Raw genomic sequence first — 19,590 nt, forward strand, 5'->3', positions numbered from 1 at the left:
ACAACTGGAAAAGAATAGAGTCATGACCTTATTTATTTACAAGCACAGGATGACTCCCTAACCTCTCCCATGACAGAGCAACCCTATCCAGCCCAGTTAAATAACCGCAACTGGGGCGTAAGGTTGAAAAGGAGGAATTATGGGAAATACAGGACTAGGGGACCATACCCCACATTAAATAGTTATATACATCAGTTCCTGTGGTTCTGTACAGAGCAGCGGCTGACCCCACCCCCACAGGACACAGAATGGGGGGAGAGGAGACTGAGGGTGCTGAGACCAGAGCCAGCCCCTGGTGAAGTGCAATAGCAGCAGCAAGGTCCTAATGGTGCACAAGAGGGAGGGAGACCCCCCAGGGCTACCCACCCCAACCCTGCCCTGGAATGTGTAAGGGACAGGAATGGCTCTCAGGGAGCATATAGGAAGGACAAGGCTAGAACTGTCTTTTTGGACCCAGGTTTAGGGGCAACTTCTCACCTACTTCACCCTAAACACAGCAACTGTTGGAGGAAAGCAGGTGGCCAGCAGTGGTCTTACCTATCCCTCCAAACCTAGGTGAGGGCCTGGTTCCTTCCTACCTCTCCCCAGGGAAAAGGAAGGCAGCTGCTTGGCTCCCCTTATAGAAGCCCAGGGAGCCTTTTACCACGGCTCCCTTTATAGTGTCACTGTCCCCACCAGGGAGGGGCCAGGCACAGTCTGTGGGTCGTCGTGGGGCTCAGGAGAAGTTCTGGACAGGGTGGCTGACCTTCATACAGGCCCAATAGAGAGCCCGGCCCAAACACAGCACTGCCAACAGGATGACAAATGCCCAGGCTGCATAGATGCCTCCATATCGTCGTGCATGCTTCCATGTGCCAAACTGAAGATGAAGAAGAACAATGGGGTTACTGTTGATCTCTCACCACTTTCCAGGAAACCTAGTAACAGTAACAAACAACTCAAGCTTCAGTTTCTGTCCCCTATCCACATGTGGCCACCTTCAGGGACCTTTTAAAAGGCCCAGTTGTCAAACTCCCTTCTGCTAGGCAGGAAGATAGTCAAACAATCCCAGACACCTGTCAGTTTTTCTTCATGTCTAACAACTTCGTATTAGCAACTGAATCTAAGCCACTTCTTTGTTCTATCCGCCACATAAAGAAGATAGCTGTTTTTACTCTGATAGTAATATTGAAGACTTTATCAGTCTTCAAATTTAGGTCATCTTGTTTGTTGAAACAACACAAACAACCTCTCCCCTCTCCCCCCCTCTCCCAGTTTCACTTCTTTTTAGGATAGCTATTTCCCCAATCTTAGCCTTAGAAGATGAGGCTGCAGAATGAAAGGGGCTGGATCAAGGTCTACTCACAGCAAGGCCAGTGGCAGTGACTGCCAAGAGTAAGCCAAGCAAGAAGCAGCAGATGCATCTCTTTCGCGGATATCTGCGCCCAATAGATGACCTGTGGGGAGGCAAACAGAAATGGATACTTGGAATGGCCTTGTAGATTTTACTCTATTCATTACCCAGCTCAAGGATGCTGCTCCCTAATCACTCACACTTTCCTGCAGTGTGGGCAACGGGCCAAGGTTCGGTCTGTGAACTCTGTCCACTATGGAGAAAGGAAAGGGAGAAACCAATTAATAGTAGAAGCAGGGTCATTTTCAATGAGAGCCTGGGGCAGTGGGAGATGGGGAAATGGTTCCTTATAGAACAGACCTTTTCAGGATTCATTATCATAACTCAGAAATACATTCATGACGACATTTCCACTCCTGCCCCTCCCTACCCTCAGCCTCCTAATACTTCTGCTCACCAGAAAAGTATTCTTGCAATGTCCACAGATGACCCTGACACCCACAGGTTGTGGTTCTGGACTCAAAGGTCCTGGATGCACAGGCCCCAGGTTGATGATTCTTTTGCTGTATAGAAGAAAACGACTATGTTTAGAAAGTTTTTAATCCTAAGGATCCCTACATTATTCCTCCCTCACATCCCCTACTCCCTGCCTTTAGAAGTCCCTCTGCTTCTCTGCACTGCCAGCCCTACCCCAGAGAATACTTGTGGGAAGAGCACAGCTTAAACTTAAGGTCTCTAATGTCCCTTTTACCTCAGGATAATTCACCCAGTCTCTGAGACTATCCATCTTCCTAAAAATGGAGTAGTCTTTTATCCTCATCTTTTTACTGAGATGAAAAAGATGGCTATAATGTTCTGGAGACACAGCAGCCCTTAGCTTTTTCTCCTTCTAAATAAACACCAGGCTCCCTCACCTTTACATTCTCTGTAAACATTCATCCTTAGGCTTTCCAATTTTCCCCACTAAAGCCCTTCCCCAAGTTATTCCTCCTCACCAGTAGGGCCGAGGGCAGGCAATCCGCTGGGAAGTCACTTTGCAGATAAGGAGACAGTTGCAGGGACATCGAACATATTTTTTCCCTGGGGGTGCATTCTTGATTGGCTAGAGAATAATGGGGACATCAGTAAGCAAATCTCTAATCCCAATCCCTGTTCTTCCAAAAACACCTTCTGAGAAGAGATCAGAGAGACAAAATCTTAGCCAGGACAGAGAAATGAAAGGCATATAACATGAGATTTACAAACTAAAACTAAGCTTAAGTATAAAGATAGGTATGAAGATGAGGGATGGTAAATATTAGCCTGGTGAGTGGCTTCTGGGGAAATGGTGTGTGAGACTCCTGGAACTGAAACCTGGGTTTCAGGAAAGGCCCTTGGCCAATGCCTGAAGGTCCGGGTCTAGAATCAAGGGATCAGAAAGAGGATCCAGAAAACAGGGCCCGTTTCATAGGTTTGTATAACTCACAGTGGCTTCATTGCAGACGCCACATTTGACTACATGCTGATGCATCTTGCCTTCCACGTTGATGAGAGACTGGCAGACTCGGCAGGTGATCATGGGAGCACTCCCACTGTCCGGGCTGGTCAGGGGTGAATAGGGGGGTGGGTCTTCCCCAGGCAACACTGCTGGGTGTCCCTCGGGGAACGGGGGAAATGCTGGAGAGGAAGGTAAAAAGGGCTGGCATTACTTGCAGACACCCCCACTGATGCTACACGGAGTAAGGCAACTGTTTCTGGTCCTCAACCCTTCTGACAAGCTCAGCGTGATTGTTATGATCAGTGCTTCCATCAGATTCCTCAGAGCTCCCTTCTGCTCCCAAGCTGAGGTCGCGATTGCAGAGGGAAGGAAGCCTCACCCAGTCACAGGTGCAACAGCCCTGCACCTGGCGCTTGGGCCCCGCCTCCGCCCTCGGCCCCGCCCCCTCCGCCTGTCAGAGTACCCCTGGGAACACCTCGGACCCCGCCCCGGCTTACCCTGGGGCGGGGCATGTTTACCGGCTCCGTACGGTGGTGCGGAGGGGGTCAGGCCTCCCCCGGGCCCAGCCCCACTCCCGCCTGGCCCCACTAATCCGTTTCCACCGGCACCACCGTCGATGGGCTCGGAGAGCAGGGGGGATCGCTCTCCATCTGCCGCCATGGCCGCCGCCACCGCCGCCTCCCGCTTCGGCCAAAGATACGGCTCTTCTAGCCTCTGCCGTCACCGCAGCCACCGCCGCCGCCGCCGCTACCGGGTCCCCAGGGCGCCTGCGCGCCGCGCGCCCAGCTCGCCCCGCAACCAGTGGCCTGCCCCGCCCCGTTCCGCCCCGCAGGACGTGATAGGCTATCCCCGCCCCGCCGTGCTGTTATTCGCAGAGACAGAGCAATTTCTGGTCCTGTGAAGGCAGCTCTTGTTTTCCATTGGGAAGCTTGGCGCCAACGTCAACTGTCACATGACTTTCAGGACGCCGCTGGGCCTGCAAAAACTGCACGTGACGAGAAGTTCTTCGAACCATTGGAAGTGTGGCCCATCGCGCTACCTCCAGACCAGGAGGTGGGGCAGGGCTGCTTCAGCTCACTGGTCACGTGTTTCAGGAAACCGCCAGTAATCTGTCCTTAGCCCAGAGCCGGCGCATAATCATTGCTCTTCACCGGCCCGAAGACACCACTAAAAGACTTTTCTACTCTTTGCGGTTATAGTTGGCCTCTCATTGGTTGGAGGCTTCCCTTCCCTGGGCCTGCGATCCTTAGGGCGCAACTTTATTGGCCCGAACTTAGCCCCAGAACCTGGGGGCGTGGCTCAAAGAGAGGCAGTAAACGAGGAAGTTAGGGCTGTTCTGACCACGGAGAGTAGAAAGGAAAGGCATCAGTTAGCCACTCAACTCAAAGGAATACCTCTGAAAAGTCAAAGTGAAAATATGCCAGGAAGAAATGGATTAAAACGTTAAGATGTTTACCTAGTCTTCCTCGCTGAAGTCACCTCTGGAACAGTATACAAGACCGGCTTCTCCAGAAAGCTGCCTTGCAGAATCCACCCTCCTAGCATCTCCGGTTAAATTATGAAATTTTCTTTACGTGAGTCTGTTTCTGTCACTACAGGGGTGTCTCATCGTTTTACTCTGTTTTCTGGCTCCCAGTTGTAAACATATGCGTGATAAGAGTGTTTTGACTGAGTTAACCAATCAAGTCCAAGGATATTTTTGTTCGTGTTTGGCATAGAGACAGCCTTTAGACTTGTCTCAACTTCACCACCAGCCATGAGACTGCTAATAGAGTTTATTCTAACAAGTATAGGAAAAGATCTTAGGCAGCTCCTGTGTTTAAACATACAGCCAATCCACCTAGCCATCCTCCTGTTCATCCATAGTCATCCAACCGTCATCCATCCTCTACTTGCATAGCAAATAAGACTACTTTTCGAATCTATCAAGGTGATCCATTTCTGTCTCGGTTCAGACAGAAATGAAATGTGTAGAGTTCTCTCCTGTGGCTTAAAGGAACTTTTTGTTTCAGCTTTGTTGAGGATTCAAGCTTCTACCTGTTCTGGGTAGAGCAAGTACAGGTGGACAAAGTTATTATGCAATGATTTAGAAGGATTTCCTTAGTCATATGAATGCAGGGTGAGTAGACTGTTTCTCTGGAATTGATGATGGATGATAGAGTAAATGGCATCCCACTCCAGCACTCCTGCCTGGAAAATCCCATGGACGGGAGAGCCTGGTGGGTTGCAGTCCATGGGTCGCTGAGGGTCGGACGAGACAGAGCGACCTCACTTTCACTTTTCACTTTCATGCGTTGGAGAAGGAAATGGCAACCCACTCCAGTGTTCTTGCCTGGAGAATCCCAGGGACGGGGGAGCCTTGTGGGCTGCCGTCTATGGGGTCGCATAGAGTCGGACACGACTGAAGCGACTTAGCAGCAGCAGCAGCAGCAGATAGAGTAAAAGTGAGTCACCTTAAAGAGATCTTTGTTTCACAGTGTAACTAATTGCCTTTAGTTGTGCAAGTGCAGGAATGGAAAGACCTCATTGTCATAAAAGGGAGTACCCAGAGATCAAAGGAAGTTGGTTCCAGCTCATACTCTTGGGAAATATCTGACTGCTCTGAATAGGAACATTTTAGCAGGTCTATTAATTGTGGGGGCTCCGTAACTGAGAATAATTCTGAATGGCTGCCTTTCCCTGAAGAAACCCTCAGGTGAGGGTTTTACCTTACCCTTTCCAAGAAACCAAAGCAGAATCCTAAGGGTCTCTCCGTAACCTCTAAACCCAACCTTTGCAGACCAGCTTTCTTCTCCAGCCTCATGTGATGTTACAAGAATCCGAACCACACTTCAGTTTCCCCCATTTCATAACCCAAAGTGTGACTGTCTTAAATGGATGAAGCAACAAGAAATTGAAAAACACAACTCTGAGGACCATGACTGGTTTAGCTAGAAGCCTCTCTATTGAGCCTAACATTGAGGAAAGTGCAGCCTGCCCCAAATACTTAATAATAAGAAGAACTGCTGCTTTTCTGGCACTTGTAGCTGCTAAAGGAGCTGGAGACTTCACCTGAATTCTGATTTTTAGACACAGCTTTCCCAGGCCAGGTAGGTCCCACAGACAATTCAGAACTAAAGAACCTCTGAATACAAAATGGAGAGGGGGTTGTAGCTCCACAGGGGAACAGGCCAGTCTGCTGTTCTTTCTCTTGTTTCTGGGCATACAGATGCTCAAATGTTTGCTCTAGAGTGTAGTAGGGTTCATTACTTGCACCATGGTTACACATCATTCCACAGCCTGTTCTTTTGTGACTCTTCTCACCCTCACCAAAGCCATATTGGATGTTCATTTCATCTAGTTTTATAAAAATGTGGGAGAGTTGGAGAATTGGATACAGTACCAAGGATCCTAGAGGATGGTTGAGTAAAATAGCTTTTTGGTTTTTTTTAGTAATTTGGCCTCTTGGTGCTGTTTTCATCATAGGTTAAATATAGAAATATGTGCTAGACGAGTAAATGAAGAGGTAAGTGTTAACCAGTAGGAAGAATATTCTTTCTGACTGATATGTGAGTCACTGAAGGAGAGGTATGATGCAATAATCCTTGTGTGTTTCCTGTTACAGAGCTCTTTTAATGCTAGACTATCCTTTACCCATATAGGTGTGAGAGAGGGTGAAGGGAAGTACAGTGACTCTCTAAGTGCTCTCATTTGAAAGTGCCTTGTAATAAATTCCTTTGGGACCTGATTTCCAAGACTTCCTTGGAAGGAACCATTATGTACTTGGCAAATGGACTCATCACCGACTACATACGGTTCTAGGCATAGTACTTTAGAAGAAATCTAAGATAAGTTAATTGTCTCACCTGAGTGACATTACAACCTGGCAGTGGTCAGAAGTGACATATCCAGAAAGCAAGGTAATTTTTGAGAAGGACCCTAAAAGAAGTGGGAAAAATTCCTATCAGTGTGAAGGAGAGGAATCCCTCTTCTGGTCTTCCATTATCTCTTGCTGCATAATAAGTAGCACTCAAACAAAATGATATGTTTTTTCCTCATGATTCTTCGGGTTGGCTGAACAGCTCTTTCACTGGTCTCACCTGGGCTCCTTCATGAAAATAACTGAATGGTCCAAGATGGACTCTTCACATGTCTGGCAATTGTATATACTGGTTCAGCTAGCTTCTTTATAGCAGGTGGAACTTAGGGTGATGGTCCAACAGGGTGAGAGGAGAAGCTGCAAGACATTTTTAGGCCTAGGCTGAATCCCAGGGACAGAGGAGCCTAGTGGGCTGCCGTCTGTGGGGTCGCACAGAGTCGGACACGACTGAAGCGACTTAGCAGCAGCAGCGGCAGCAGCAGCACTGGTGTAACTTCATTCCTACCTCATTCTAGGTCATAGCAAGTCATTAGGCCTGCCCAGGTTCAAGGTGTGGGGAAAAGGACTTCAATTCTCTCTCTCTTTTTTTTTTTCTTTAGGACTTCAGTTCTTGATGGGAGGAGCTGCAAAATGTTATGGCCATATTTTTCAACCTATTATAAATGGTAGAATTTCAGCAAGCAATACATCTATACACATTTGTTATGTATCTAGTCTGTGAAAAACACTCCTTAAGAAACTTAAACTCTGGGTAGGGAGGAATAACAATGTGAAAATTCATAGTATAAAATATCAACACTAGGGAATGTCCTAGTAGTCTAGTGGTTAGGACTCCATGCTTTCAGTGCCAAAGGCCTGGGTTCAATCCCTTGTAGGGGAACTAAGATCACACAAGCCATGTGATGTAACCAAAAGAAGAAGAGAGAGAATAAAATAAAATATTAACACAGGTAATGTTTTATTACATGGGAAAAAGTATCAATTCTAGATATCTAGAATTTCTAAATATCTAGAAATTCATGGTGCAACACATGCTTCATAGGATATGAATTAAACAGTCTACAAATTCAAGGAAAGAGGAAATCACTTCTATCCAGAGCAGCCAAAGAAAACTTTAAAAACATAAAGGATTATTATATTATTGTGCATTGATAACTTGGATTTGAGCTCTGCCTGAGCTTCCCTGGTGGCTCAGACGGTAAAGCATCTGCCTACAATGCAGGAGACCCAGGTTCAATCCCTGGGTCGGGACGATCTCCGGGAGAAGGAAATGGCAACCCACTCCAGTATTCTTGCCTGGAATATCCCATGGATGGAGGAGCCTGGTAGGCTATAGTCCATGGGGTCGAAAAGAGTCGAACATGACTGAGCGACCTCACTTGCGTGGGTCGGTAGGCAGAGTGATGCAAAAAGTAGTGATAATATTTGCTCACAGCTAATAAAGCAGTTTTATATTCATTTGATTTCAAAACCCACTGTAAGTTGGGCAAGGAAGGCAAGATTGTTTTTATTTTGCAGTCTGAAAACTGAGGCTCTGTAAGCTAGAGTCACTTAAGCTAAGACAAAGATTGAAATAAGATTAAAAGTCTAACTCTCCTTAAAAACGAGACCACTCCACAATCAGGTCTGAACACAGTCAAAACATGAACATTCTCCAAGCCAAAAATCCCCAGTAGCCCACCCTCCAGCAAATATGAATGACTGCTACTTCTTTACTTATTAGAGCTTTAGCCTCTGTTGTAGTCTTCTCTGCTTCTAGATAAAATGGATTAGATACCCAATTATAGAATTGCCCTAATTCCTAACAGCACCCAATCCAGAGCAAAATCCCATTTCTTTAAATCCTTTCAAAATTTCTTAACAAAAGCCTAATTTTATAACAAATCCTTTCTGCTAAGTCACTTCAGTGTCTGACCCTGTGCGACCCCATAGACGGCAGCCCACCAGGCTCCCCCGTCCCTGGGATTCTCCAGGCAAGAGTACTGGAGTGGGATGCCACTTCCTTCTCCAATGCATGAAAGTGAAAAATGAAAGTGAAGTCGCTCAGTCATGTCCAACAGCCCACCAGGCTCCTCCGCCCATGGGATTTTCCAGGCAAGAGTACTGGAGTGGGGTGCCATTGCCTTCTCCAAAATCCTTTCTAGCACCCTCTTACTGACAATACCTCAGTTCTTCATGGTTTGTGCTTTCTCTCACTGCATGAAGTAGTAAAACAATTTTTTTTTTTTAAATCCAGGTCTTTTGATTTATGGTTTAATGCTTTTGCACTCACATCATCTACTAGGCAGGTGGAAAAGGGCAAAAATTCAGGGGTGGCAGAGTGCGTGATATCTGGGATGGACCCCTTTTTATGCTCAATGCCTAGCCCATATAAGTTATTTAATAAATGACAATTAAATGATTTAATTACCTTAAGCTGTATCTTGAAGGTAAATTTCTATACTGAGCAATATTGTCAGCTGTAGTTCCAAGCAGGGTGGATATTCAGCTAAGACGCTCCAGTGTGGCTGGCATCAGTTCTTTATGGCTGGCATTGGTTCTGATTGGTTGGTTCCTGTACTATACAAGTAGTTTCAGTATTACCCCTAGTACCAGGTATCTTACTTATAGGATGGGAGTTTCTCACTTAGATTGAGAAAAATCAGGCTATGAAAGTATATTAGTTTCTGGGACTGCCATAATATCACAGATTGGGTGGCTTAAACAATGAAAGTGAAAGTCACTCAGTTGTGTCCCATGGGCTTTGCGAGCCCATGGACTGTCCATGGAATTCTCCAGGCCATAATACTGGAGTGGTTAACCTTTCCCTTCTCCATGGGATCTTCCCAACCCAGGGGTTGAACCCAGGCTTCCCGCATTGTGGGTGGCTTCTTTACCAGCTGAGCCACAAGGGAAGCCCAAAAAGACTGAAGTGGGTAGCCTTTCCCTTCTCCAGGGGATCTTCCTGAGCCAGGAATTGAACTGGGGTCTCCTGCATTGCAGGCGGATTCTTTACCAACTGAGCTATCACGATAGAAATTTATTTTCTCACAGTTCTGGAGCCTTGAAGCCCAAGATCAATGTGTCAGCACAGGCCTCTGTTCTTGGTTTTCAGATAACCACTTTCTCCACTGTGTCCTCACGTGGACTTTTCTCTGTGTGCAGATATTCCTGCTGTCTTTTCCTCTTCTTAAAAGGAATTAGGGCCCCTTATGATCTCATTTAACTTATTTATCTCTTTAAAGGCCGTGTCTCCAAATATGGTCAGTTGGGGTTGGGGCTTCAACATATGAATTTTGAAATAGTCCACGAGACTCCATAGTGGGAGGATATAAAGAACTGCAAAGATTTGGAAGCATTTTTTTCTTCAGGCTTCCAACCAAGTGGCAACTACTATCACATTGGGTAGATGACTGAGAATGAGGCTGGAGATATCCACCTGGCTTCTGCCACCTGGTGTCCCAATTTGACTTCTCTTTTCCACATGTCCTATTTCTTCTTTACCCTTTACTGAAGTGATAGTTTATCACCCATGTGAAACCAACACAGTCCATTATTCTATTTCCAGGGCAAAGAATGTTTTTGATAATATACAGAGTGAGTTAACAAGATAAGGAGTAGTGTCAGAGTTGGATGGAGTGGGGTAGGGTGTGGTCTAATTTTAAGAGATTATTTCTCTTTATCACTCTGAACATTTGCTCCCTTCTGTTCCTGGTCCTTTCCATGCCCCAGGTCTTTGTCCCTTCTTTTAGGGTGTAGTCAGCTTCCCTATCTGGGAGTGAGGGTGTTAGGTCACTTTACTCCTACTGTGCCTACTGACTGAGGCACAGATAGGGATCTCACACAGAAATGAAAGTGATCCTTTTGCCACCAGGATAAAAACTAAACTAAAATAATATTTTAATTTCAGGAATTGTAGAAAATGGAAGGTAAAAGATTGTTGGTGATGGTGGGATAGGTATTTAAATAGGGAAACATCTATCTTGTGATATAGAGAGACTAATTTCAAGCGAGAGGAAGGAATAAGCATGTTTCCTGCCTAAAACATCCTAAGATGTTGAGCCTGCTTCTATAAATGTTGCCACTGGGAGTCACTAACTCGAGACATCTTTCCACTCCATAAGCCAATATTTGGTGATTTAGAGCCAGCCACTTCCATTCTCCAGTTTCCTTGATATTGAGTATAGAAGATGGATGTGTTATTGCATATGTGCCTGGCCATGGGAGTCCCTCAGAAATAGAAGGAGGCATGAGAAGAAGATAGAAAAGGGGTAATAAGGCAGTAATGGGCCAAAATCACCATAAAGTTGATGATCGTTTGGTTCCTGACTACAGGAACCTTACAAATACAGAATAAAACATAGTTCTAACTTTTTAAAATGTGGATACAGGGTAAGCAGTAACTAGAAAAGAGTATGCAATAGAATAATAGAAAAAGATTATGCAATAGAATAGAAAAGTGTTATGCAATAGAACTTTCTGTAATGATTCAAATATTTGTATGCTATGTAGTGTGGTAGACATTAGCCACCTGTGGCTTTTGAGCAGTTGGGATGTGCTTAGTATAACTAAGAACTAATTTTTATCTGTTTAATTTTGCCTTTCGATTTTATTAAATTTAAATAGTCACATTTGGCTAGTGGCTCCTGTTTTAAACAGTTCAGGGTTAGAGTTGCTGCTAATGGGCTGGGCATACCTCTAGTTTTTGTTGTGATCCAATTCATGTTTAGATGGTCTAGAGAAATCAAAGATAATAGCCAATATTTTCCGTGTGCTTACTGTAATTCCAGGCACCTATCTGAACATTTAACTGGCATTTTATTTAATCCTTGCAATAAGAGTAAATACCATTATTATCACCATTTAACAGGTGAAAAAACTGAGGCATAACAAGATTTATTTTACTTGTTTTGGATTACACAGCTGGTAGGTAAGGAGTGGAGATGGAGTTTATTCCATGGAATTCACAAGTAGTTTGATTAGAGTTCATTCATTTATGGGACACATTTAGGAACAAGGTGGCAAGGAGTGCCCTGGGGCCACGGGGCCATAGTTCTCAAACTCTGTGCCAAGGGGCAAATTCACAGGGGTACCATGGTATATTTTAAAAATTTAAGGGAAACACAGCAATAGCTGACTTATCTCTTGTGTGCTATGCAAGCTGCAGCTGCTGCTGCTGCGTCGCTTCAGTCGTGTCCGACTCTGTGCGACCCCATAGACGGAAGCCCACCAGGCTCCCCTGTTAGCTCAAGGAAGTTCACAATTTGAACATTGGACTGTGTTACATTTCTTTTGATAATAAAATATCTTTGCAAAGCCAGACTTAGAAGGTCCCTTTGATAAAAAAGTAAGAACTGTATGAAAATCAGCATGGAACAGGAAATGAGGGTAAAAGTGTTGGACTCCAAGGTTTTAGAAGTTGGGCAGGGCCCAACAGGCACACACAGTCCATTAGTAACTATTTGTGCTTATTTAAGAAAAAAATATATTTTCTTTTAACTTATGTGTATTATTTTTTTTTCAAATGGTTACTAAGTTGTCAGGCACCAAGCAAAACTCTTAGGTGTTTCTTTTGATCTAGAAGTGCTGTGAAAATATTGCTGAGATCCTAAGTGCCCTATAAACTGAGAAACTGGAAACCTCTGGACTGGGATATTAAAAACAGATCAAAATGGAGTATGGAGACATGGCTTGTGATGGCCTAACGAGAAATAATAGACATTTAATAGATATTTCACATATGTGACCATTAAGTATTAGCTACATACCAGTGTTCTTAGTACCCCAAATACACACACAGACAGAATGTCTAAATCTGTTCCCTTTAAAGGTAAAAATCCTGTGAGGAAAAAAATCCTGTGGAAAGTAGTGAGAGATGTTAACCAACCAAGGTTAGGGGTAGGAAACCAAGGTAGAGTTTGAGGCAGTCTGGGGCCTGGGACCTTCTGGTGGATAGACCACTAAAATGTGTTCTGAAGAGGTCTGCTGGGCCTCATAGAGGAGACTTCTCACTAGGTCATTGGTGAATTTGAGATTAAAAAGGTTAGGGTCCAAATGATTGTGTATAGAAGCTTGGTTTCTTTACTTGAATTCAGAATAAAGTATGTTGTGTGGTTCTGATGGTTATGTGACCCTGGCCAAGGTGCAATCTGGTAAATTGTCCTTGCCTTTCATATAATAGTACATTTCTTTGGTGCCCAGAAAGTTTATATACACTTCCGACTCTTCCTTGAATGACACTAGAAAAACACTACAGAATATTGAGTCTTGTTCCCCAGTTTTCCTTTTGTAGATATATTTCATATCATCTTCACTTAATTTACACAGAGACCATTACAATTAATTGATTAAGGAACTGTCCCAGTTGCCAGTGGCTAAGACTCTGTACTCCCAATGCAGTGGGCCTGGGCTCAGTCCCTGGTCAGGGAACTAGATCCCACACACCACAACTAAAGATCCTGCAGGCCGCGACGAAGCTCAAAGGTCCCAAGTACTACTACTAAGACCCGGTGCAGCCAAATAAAACAGTATTAAAATAAAACAAAACAAAAAACAAACTTAATTAAGGGAATTCCCTGGCAGTCCAGTGGTTAGGACTTGGTGCTTTCACTGCCAAGGGCCTGGTTCAATTTGTGGTCAGGAGCTAGGATCCCACAAGCTGAGTGGTACAGCAAAAATAATAATAATTGATTAAGTTTGGGTTTTTAGATATAATTATGTTCTGTTCTTGTCTTTTGAGTAAACTGAATTGGATTTGGGGTGTTTAACAAGAATATTTTTTTACTTCCCTGGTGGTCTAGTGGTTAAGAATCTGCCTGCCAATGCAAGGGACATAGGTTCGATCCCTGGTCTGGGAAGATCCCACATGCCACGGAGCAACTAAGTCTGTGTGCTCTGCAACAAGAGAAGCCACTGCAACAAGAAGTCAGAGCATCAAAAGGAAGAGTATTCCCTGCTCACAAAAGTAGAGAAAGCCTGTGTGCACCAACGAAGACCCAGAGCAGCCAAAAACAAGTAAGTAAAATAAGTAAATAAGTAAAATTTTAAAAAATAAATAAAAAAAAACCTTTCAGGGACTTCCCTGGTGGCCCACTGGTTAGGACTCCATGCTTGCAACGTAAGGGATATGAGTTGGTGAACTAAGATCACAATGCCATGTGGCACAACCAAGAAAATTAAAAGGAAAACAAAAACCTTCAGCAATTGAATATTGATAGATATTATACCTGGGCTGATTTTTTCTTATGACTGAACGTATCCATCATTCAAAATCATGGTTTCCATGTCTCAGTTGTACACACATATCTAAGGTGAAACATTACTTTTGGACTACCCATTTATTACCTTTGCTAAAATTACTGGATGAATAAGGAAAATAATAATAAACCAATAATAGTGATAGAATAAATCAGTCATTTGACACTGCACTCAGTTCTTTATATATGTTATTTTTGTTTTTATATATATTGGAAAATTCCACGGACAGATCTTGACTGGCTGCAGTCCATGGGGTTGCAAAGAGTCATACACAACTGAATATGCACCCATATTGTCATTATTCTTATGTCCCTAGCACAAGAACAGTTCTAGTACATAGTTGATCACGAATGAGTTAGAAACAGGGCTGGGAAACATTGGTTTGGGCCATGGTGTTGGGTAAAAGGGCCAGCAGGAAAGGTTTGAGTTCAGGAGAGTGGAAATAGGTGGAGGATTCCAATAACTAAGTAAGGACCATTGATTTGTGATTTGACGTGAATTTGGTTAAACTTATAAAAGTAGGGGCAGAAAATAGCAGAATTCTTACAAAGATGTTATGTTTAGTAGTTCTGTTACAAGAATTTTCATTTTGGGGAAGAGTTCTCTAATTATCTGAATTCTTTGCATCAATTATTGTGTAAATCAAGAAATTGTCTGTCATTTTCTCATTCGATCCCCACCTTATCCCTATCCTTTGTCTGTGTCAAGGATCCAGGAATTGTGTGTGTGTGTGTATGTGTGTGTTTTCCAATAAAACTTATTTACCAAAACAGACTGACAGCTGTATTTTGCTTGCTATTAGAATACCACCCAATAATATTCACTGACAGTTTACAGCATTTGACTATCTGTTACAAACTACAATTCTTTGTAAATTCTATTATTTCTTAATCAACAACTTAAAAATATATATCCATAATAATGAGTAAAGAATGTATGGAAATATTTTATAAATGACGTAATTTGGAAAACATGGGGGAAATTCCTATTTCTCATTCAGTTCAGTTCAGTTCAATTGCTCAGTCATGTCCGACTCTTTGCAGCCCCATGGACTGCAGCATGCCAGGCTTCCCTGTCCATCACCAACTCCTGGAGTTTACTCAAACTCATGTCCATTGAGTCCATGATGCCATCCAACCAGCTCATCCTCTGTCATCTCCTTCTGCCTCCAATCTTTCTCAGCATCAGGGTCTTTTCCAGTGAGTCAGTTCTTTGCATCAGGTGGCCAAAGTATTGGAGTTTCAACTTCAGCATCAGTCCTTCCAGTGAATATTCAGGACTGATTTAGGATTGACTGGTTTGATCTTCTTGCAGTCCAAGGGACTCTCAAGAATCTTCTGCAACAACACAGTTCAAAAGCATCACTCTTCGGCGCTCAGCTTTCTTTATGGTCCAACTCTCACATCCATACACGACTATTGGAATATTTCTCATTACCGAATCCCAAAGCTTAATACCCATAAGGAATCTGGTTGAAAACACCCAGAGAAGGGGATTTGCTGCATCCTCCTATGATGATCTGGGAATTCTTGCCACTAGAAACCTTTTCTTCTTCTCTGGGTCTAGATTTAGATCCCTGATTGTTGTTCAGTTGCTCAGATGTGTCCAATTCTTTGCAACACATGGACTGCAGCATTCCGGGCTTCCCTGTTCTTTACTATCTCCCTGAGTTTCCTCAAACTCATGTCCATTCAAGCTGAAGACACAATCCAACTATCTCATTCTTTGTTGCCTCCTTCCTTTTCCACCCTCAATCTTTCCCAAAGTCAGGGTTTTTTCCAATGAGTCGGCTCTTCCCATCAGGTGGCTGGGCATTAGAGCTTTAGCTTTAGCATCAGTCCTTCCAATAAATATTCAGGGGTGATTTCCTTTAGGATTGACTGGATTGATTCCTTGCTATACAAGGGACTCTCAAGAGTCTTCTCCAGCACCACAACTCAAAAGCATCAATTCTTTGAAGCTCAGCCTTTTTATGGTCCCACTCTCACATCCATACATGACTACTGGAAAAACCAGTAGTCTTTGGCTATACGGACCTTTGCCTAACTTTGACTAGACAGACCTTTTGTCAGCAAAGTGATGTCTCTGCTTTGTAATATGCTGTCTAGGTTTGTCATAGCTTTTCTTCCAAAGAGCAAGGATCTTTTAATTTCATGGTGCCACTCACTGGCTGCAGGGATTTTGGAGCTCAAGAAAATAGTCTGTCACTGTTTCCATTGTTTCCCCATCTAGTGATGGGTAAGTGATGGGACATCTGCATATCTGAAGTCATTGCTGTTTCTTCAGGCAATCTTGATTCCAGCTTGCATTTCATCCAGCCCAGGATTTCATATGATGTACTCTGCATGGAAGTTAAATAAGGAGGGTGAAAATACATAGCCTTGATGTACACCTTTCCCAAGTTTGAACCAGTCTGTTGTTCCATGTCTGGTTCTAACTGTTGCTTCTTCATCCGCATACAGGTTTCTGGTAAGGTGGTCTGGTATTCCCCTCTCTTCAAGAATATTCCTCAATTTGCTGTGATCCACACAGTCAAAGGCTTTGGTGTAGTCAATGAAGCAGAAGTAGATGTTTTTCTGGAATTCTCTTGCTTTTTCTACAATCCAATGTTTGTTGACAATTTGGTCTCTGATTCCTTTGCCTTTACTAAATCCAGTTTGTACATCTGAAGTTCTCAATTCACATATTGTTGAAGTCTGACTTGAAGGATTTTGAGAATTACCTTGCCAGCATGTGAAATGAGTGCAATCGTGGGGTAGTTTGAACATTCTTTGGCATTGCCCTTCTTTGGGATTAGAATGAAAACTGACCTTTTCCATTCTTATGGCCACTGCTGAGTTTCCCAAATTTGCTGACATATTGAGCACAGTACTTTCACAGCATAATCTTTTAGGATTTGAAATAGCTCAGCTAGAATTCCAACACCTTTACTAACTTTGTTAATAGTGATGCTTCCTAAGGCCCACTTGACTTCACAGTCCACCATATCTGGCTCTAGGTGAGTGACCACACCGTCATGGTTATCTGGGTCATTAAGATCTTTTTCGTATAGTTCTTCTGTGTATTCGTACCATCTCTTCTTATCTTCTTCTTCGTTTAGGTCCATACCATTTCTGTCATTTATTGTGCCCATCTTTGCCTGAAATGTTCCCCTGGTATCTCTAATTTTCTATTTTCTATGTACTCTGCATAGAAGTTAAATAAGCAAGATGTAAATGAGTTTATTTTGGGGGCTCCAAAATCACTGCAGATGGTGACTGCAGCCATGAAATTAAAAGACGCTTACTCCTTGGAAGGAAAGTTATGTCCAACCTAGATAACATATTCAAAAGCAGAGACATTACTTTGCCAACAAAGGTCTGGCTAATCAAGGCTATGGTTTTTCCTGTGGTCATGTATGGATGTGAGAGTTGGACTCTAAAGAAGGCTGAGCACCAAAGAATTAATGCTTTTGAACTGTGGTGTTGGAGAAGACTCTTGAGAATCCCTTGGACTGCAAGGAGATCCAACCAATCCATTCTGAAGGATGTCAGCCCTGGGATTTCTTTGGAAGGAATGATGCTAAAGCTGAAACTCCAGTACTTTGGCCACCTCATGTGAAGAGTTGACTCATTGGAAAAGACTCTGATGCTGGGAGAGATTGGGGGCAGAAGGAGAAGGGGACGAGAGAGGATGAGATGGCTGGATGGCATCACTGACTCGATGGATGTGAGTCTGAGTGAACTCTGGGAGTTGGTGATGGACAGGGAGGCCTGGCGGGGCTGTGATTCATGGGGTCGCAAAGAGTCAGACACGACTGAGCGACTGAACTGAACTGAACTGAAATGAACATAGAGGAGATCTCTAGCTTTTCCCATCCTATTGTTTTCCTCTGTTTCTTAGCATCATTCACTTAAGAAAGCTTTCTTATCTCTCCTTGCTATACTCTGCATTCAGATAAGTATATCTTTCCTTTTCTCCTTTGCCTTTCCCTTCTCTTCACTTCTCAGATATTTGTAAGGCCTCCTCAGACAACCATTTTGCCTTGTTGTATTTCTTTTTTGGGTATGGTTTTGATCGCTACCTCCTGTACAATGGTCTGTACAAACATCTGTCCATAGTTCTTCAGGTACTCTTTCTATCAGATCTAATCCCTTGAATCTGTTTGTCACTTCCACTCTGTATTGTAAGGGATTTGATCTAGGTGAGACCTGAATGGCCTAATGATTTTCCCTACTTTCTTCAATTTAAGCCTGGATTTTCCAACAGGGAGCTCATGATCTGAGCCACAGTCAGCTCCAGGTCTTGCTTTTGCTGACTGTTTAGAGCTTCTCCATCTTCAGCTGCAAGTAAAATCAGAGTTTGATATTGACCATCTGGTTATGTCCACCTGTAGAGTCATTTCTTGTGTTGTAGGAAGAAAGTCTTTGCTATGGCCAGTGCGTTCTCTTGTCAAGACTCTGTTAGCCTTTGCCCCGCTTCATTTTGTACTCCAAAGCCAAACTTGCCCATTACTCCAGATATCTTTTGACTTCTTACTTTTGCATTCTAATCCCCTATGATGAAAAGGACATCTTTTCTTGGTGTTAGTTCTAAAAGGTCTTGTAGGTCTTCATAGAACCAGTCAACGTCAGCTTCTTCAACATTAGTGGTCAGGACATAGACTTGGATTACTGTGATAGTGAATGGTTTGCCTTGGAAACAAACTGAGACCATCCTGGTCATGTTTGAGGTTGCACCCAAGTATTGCATTTCACACTCTTTTGTTGACTATGAGGGCTACTTCAGTTCTTCTAAGAGAGTCTTGCCCACAGTAGTTGGTCTTCCAAATTAAATTCGTCCATTCCCGTTCATTTTAGTTCACTGATTCCTAAAAGAGTAATGTTCACTCTTGCCATCTCCTATTCGACCACTTCCAATTTACCTTGATTCATGGACCCAACATTCCAGGTTCTGCTTTGGCTCAGCCTCTTCATTCTTTCTGGAGCTATTTCTCTTCTCTTCTCCAGCAGCGTATCTACCATCTACCAATCTGGAGGCTTCATCTTTCAGTGTCTTATCTTTTTGTCTTTTCATACTATTCATGGGGTTTGCAAGGCAAGAAAGCTGAAGTGCTTTGCCATTCCCTTCTCCAATGGACCACATTTTGTCAAAACGTTCCACCATGACTCATCTGTCTAGGGTGGCCCTACCCTGCCTGGCTTATAGTTTCACCGAGTTACAGAAGGCTGTGATCCATGTGATCATTTTGGTTAATTTTCTGCGATTGTGGTTTTCATTCTGACTGCCCTCTGTTGGATGAGGATAAAAGGCTCGTGCAATCTTCCTGACGGGAGGGACTGGCTCTGGGGAAAACTGAGTCTTGCTCTGAAGGGCAGGGCCATGCTCAATAAATCTCGATTCCAATTTTCTGCTGATGAGTGGGGCTGTGCTCCCTCCTGGTAATTTGGCCTGAGGCAGCCTATAGTCTCTAAGATAGGGGTATATGTTTTTCCAAATTCTATAACCTCCAGATCAGCCTAATTGCTAGTGAAATTGGCTCAGTCTTGTTCTACTCTTGGTGACCTCATGGACTATACCCAGTAAGTAGGTGCCCTGTATATTAGGCACCTACCCAGCTGGGGAATTCATCTTCCAGTGTCACATGTTCTGGGGTTCTCAAGGCAAGAATATTGAAGTGGTTTGCCATTCCCTTCTCCAGTGAAT

General features: G+C 43.6%; 2 protein-coding genes across 5 annotated transcripts in view; one reads left to right on the plus strand and one right to left on the minus strand.

Moving 5' to 3' along the window:
- Positions 1-15: 15 nt before the first annotated feature.
- PIP4P1 (phosphatidylinositol-4,5-bisphosphate 4-phosphatase 1) lies at positions 16-3,579 on the minus strand. Of its 2 annotated transcripts, none has more exons than XM_086322142.1 (7): positions 3,329-3,579; positions 2,799-2,989; positions 2,329-2,435; positions 1,791-1,896; positions 1,534-1,586; positions 1,346-1,436; positions 16-859 (listed from the first exon to the last, which is right to left on the minus strand). In XM_086322142.1, exons 1-7 carry the CDS (start codon positions 3,468-3,470, stop codon positions 716-718), a joined length of 834 nt encoding a protein of 277 aa, XP_086178268.1. In that variant the 5' UTR covers positions 3,471-3,579; the 3' UTR covers positions 16-715. The 2 variants fall into 2 exon arrangements, with proteins under 2 accessions (XP_086178268.1, XP_086178267.1); XM_086322141.1 differs by having other exon boundaries at positions 3,308-3,579.
- A 59-nt stretch (positions 3,580-3,638) lies between these two features.
- PNP (purine nucleoside phosphorylase) overlaps positions 3,639-19,590 on the plus strand; it is a 56,165-nt gene continuing 40,213 nt past the window's right edge. For 2 of the 3 annotated variants that reach the window (XM_086322148.1, XM_086322147.1), the window contains exons 1-2: positions 3,646-4,384; positions 13,449-13,662. The gene's annotated coding sequence lies outside the window, so the exon portion shown is untranslated. Of the gene's footprint in view, positions 5,900-13,448; positions 13,663-19,590 lie in introns of all 3 variants that reach the window. The other variant, XM_086322149.1, reaches the window with a different exon arrangement.

Source organism: Bos grunniens, chromosome 10 (assembly GCF_055505025.1).
Source record: "Bos grunniens cultivar Pamir isolate PY7600 chromosome 10, Bosgru_T2T1.0, whole genome shotgun sequence".
In the NCBI taxonomy this organism is placed as follows: Eukaryota; Metazoa; Chordata; class Mammalia; order Artiodactyla; family Bovidae; genus Bos; species Bos grunniens.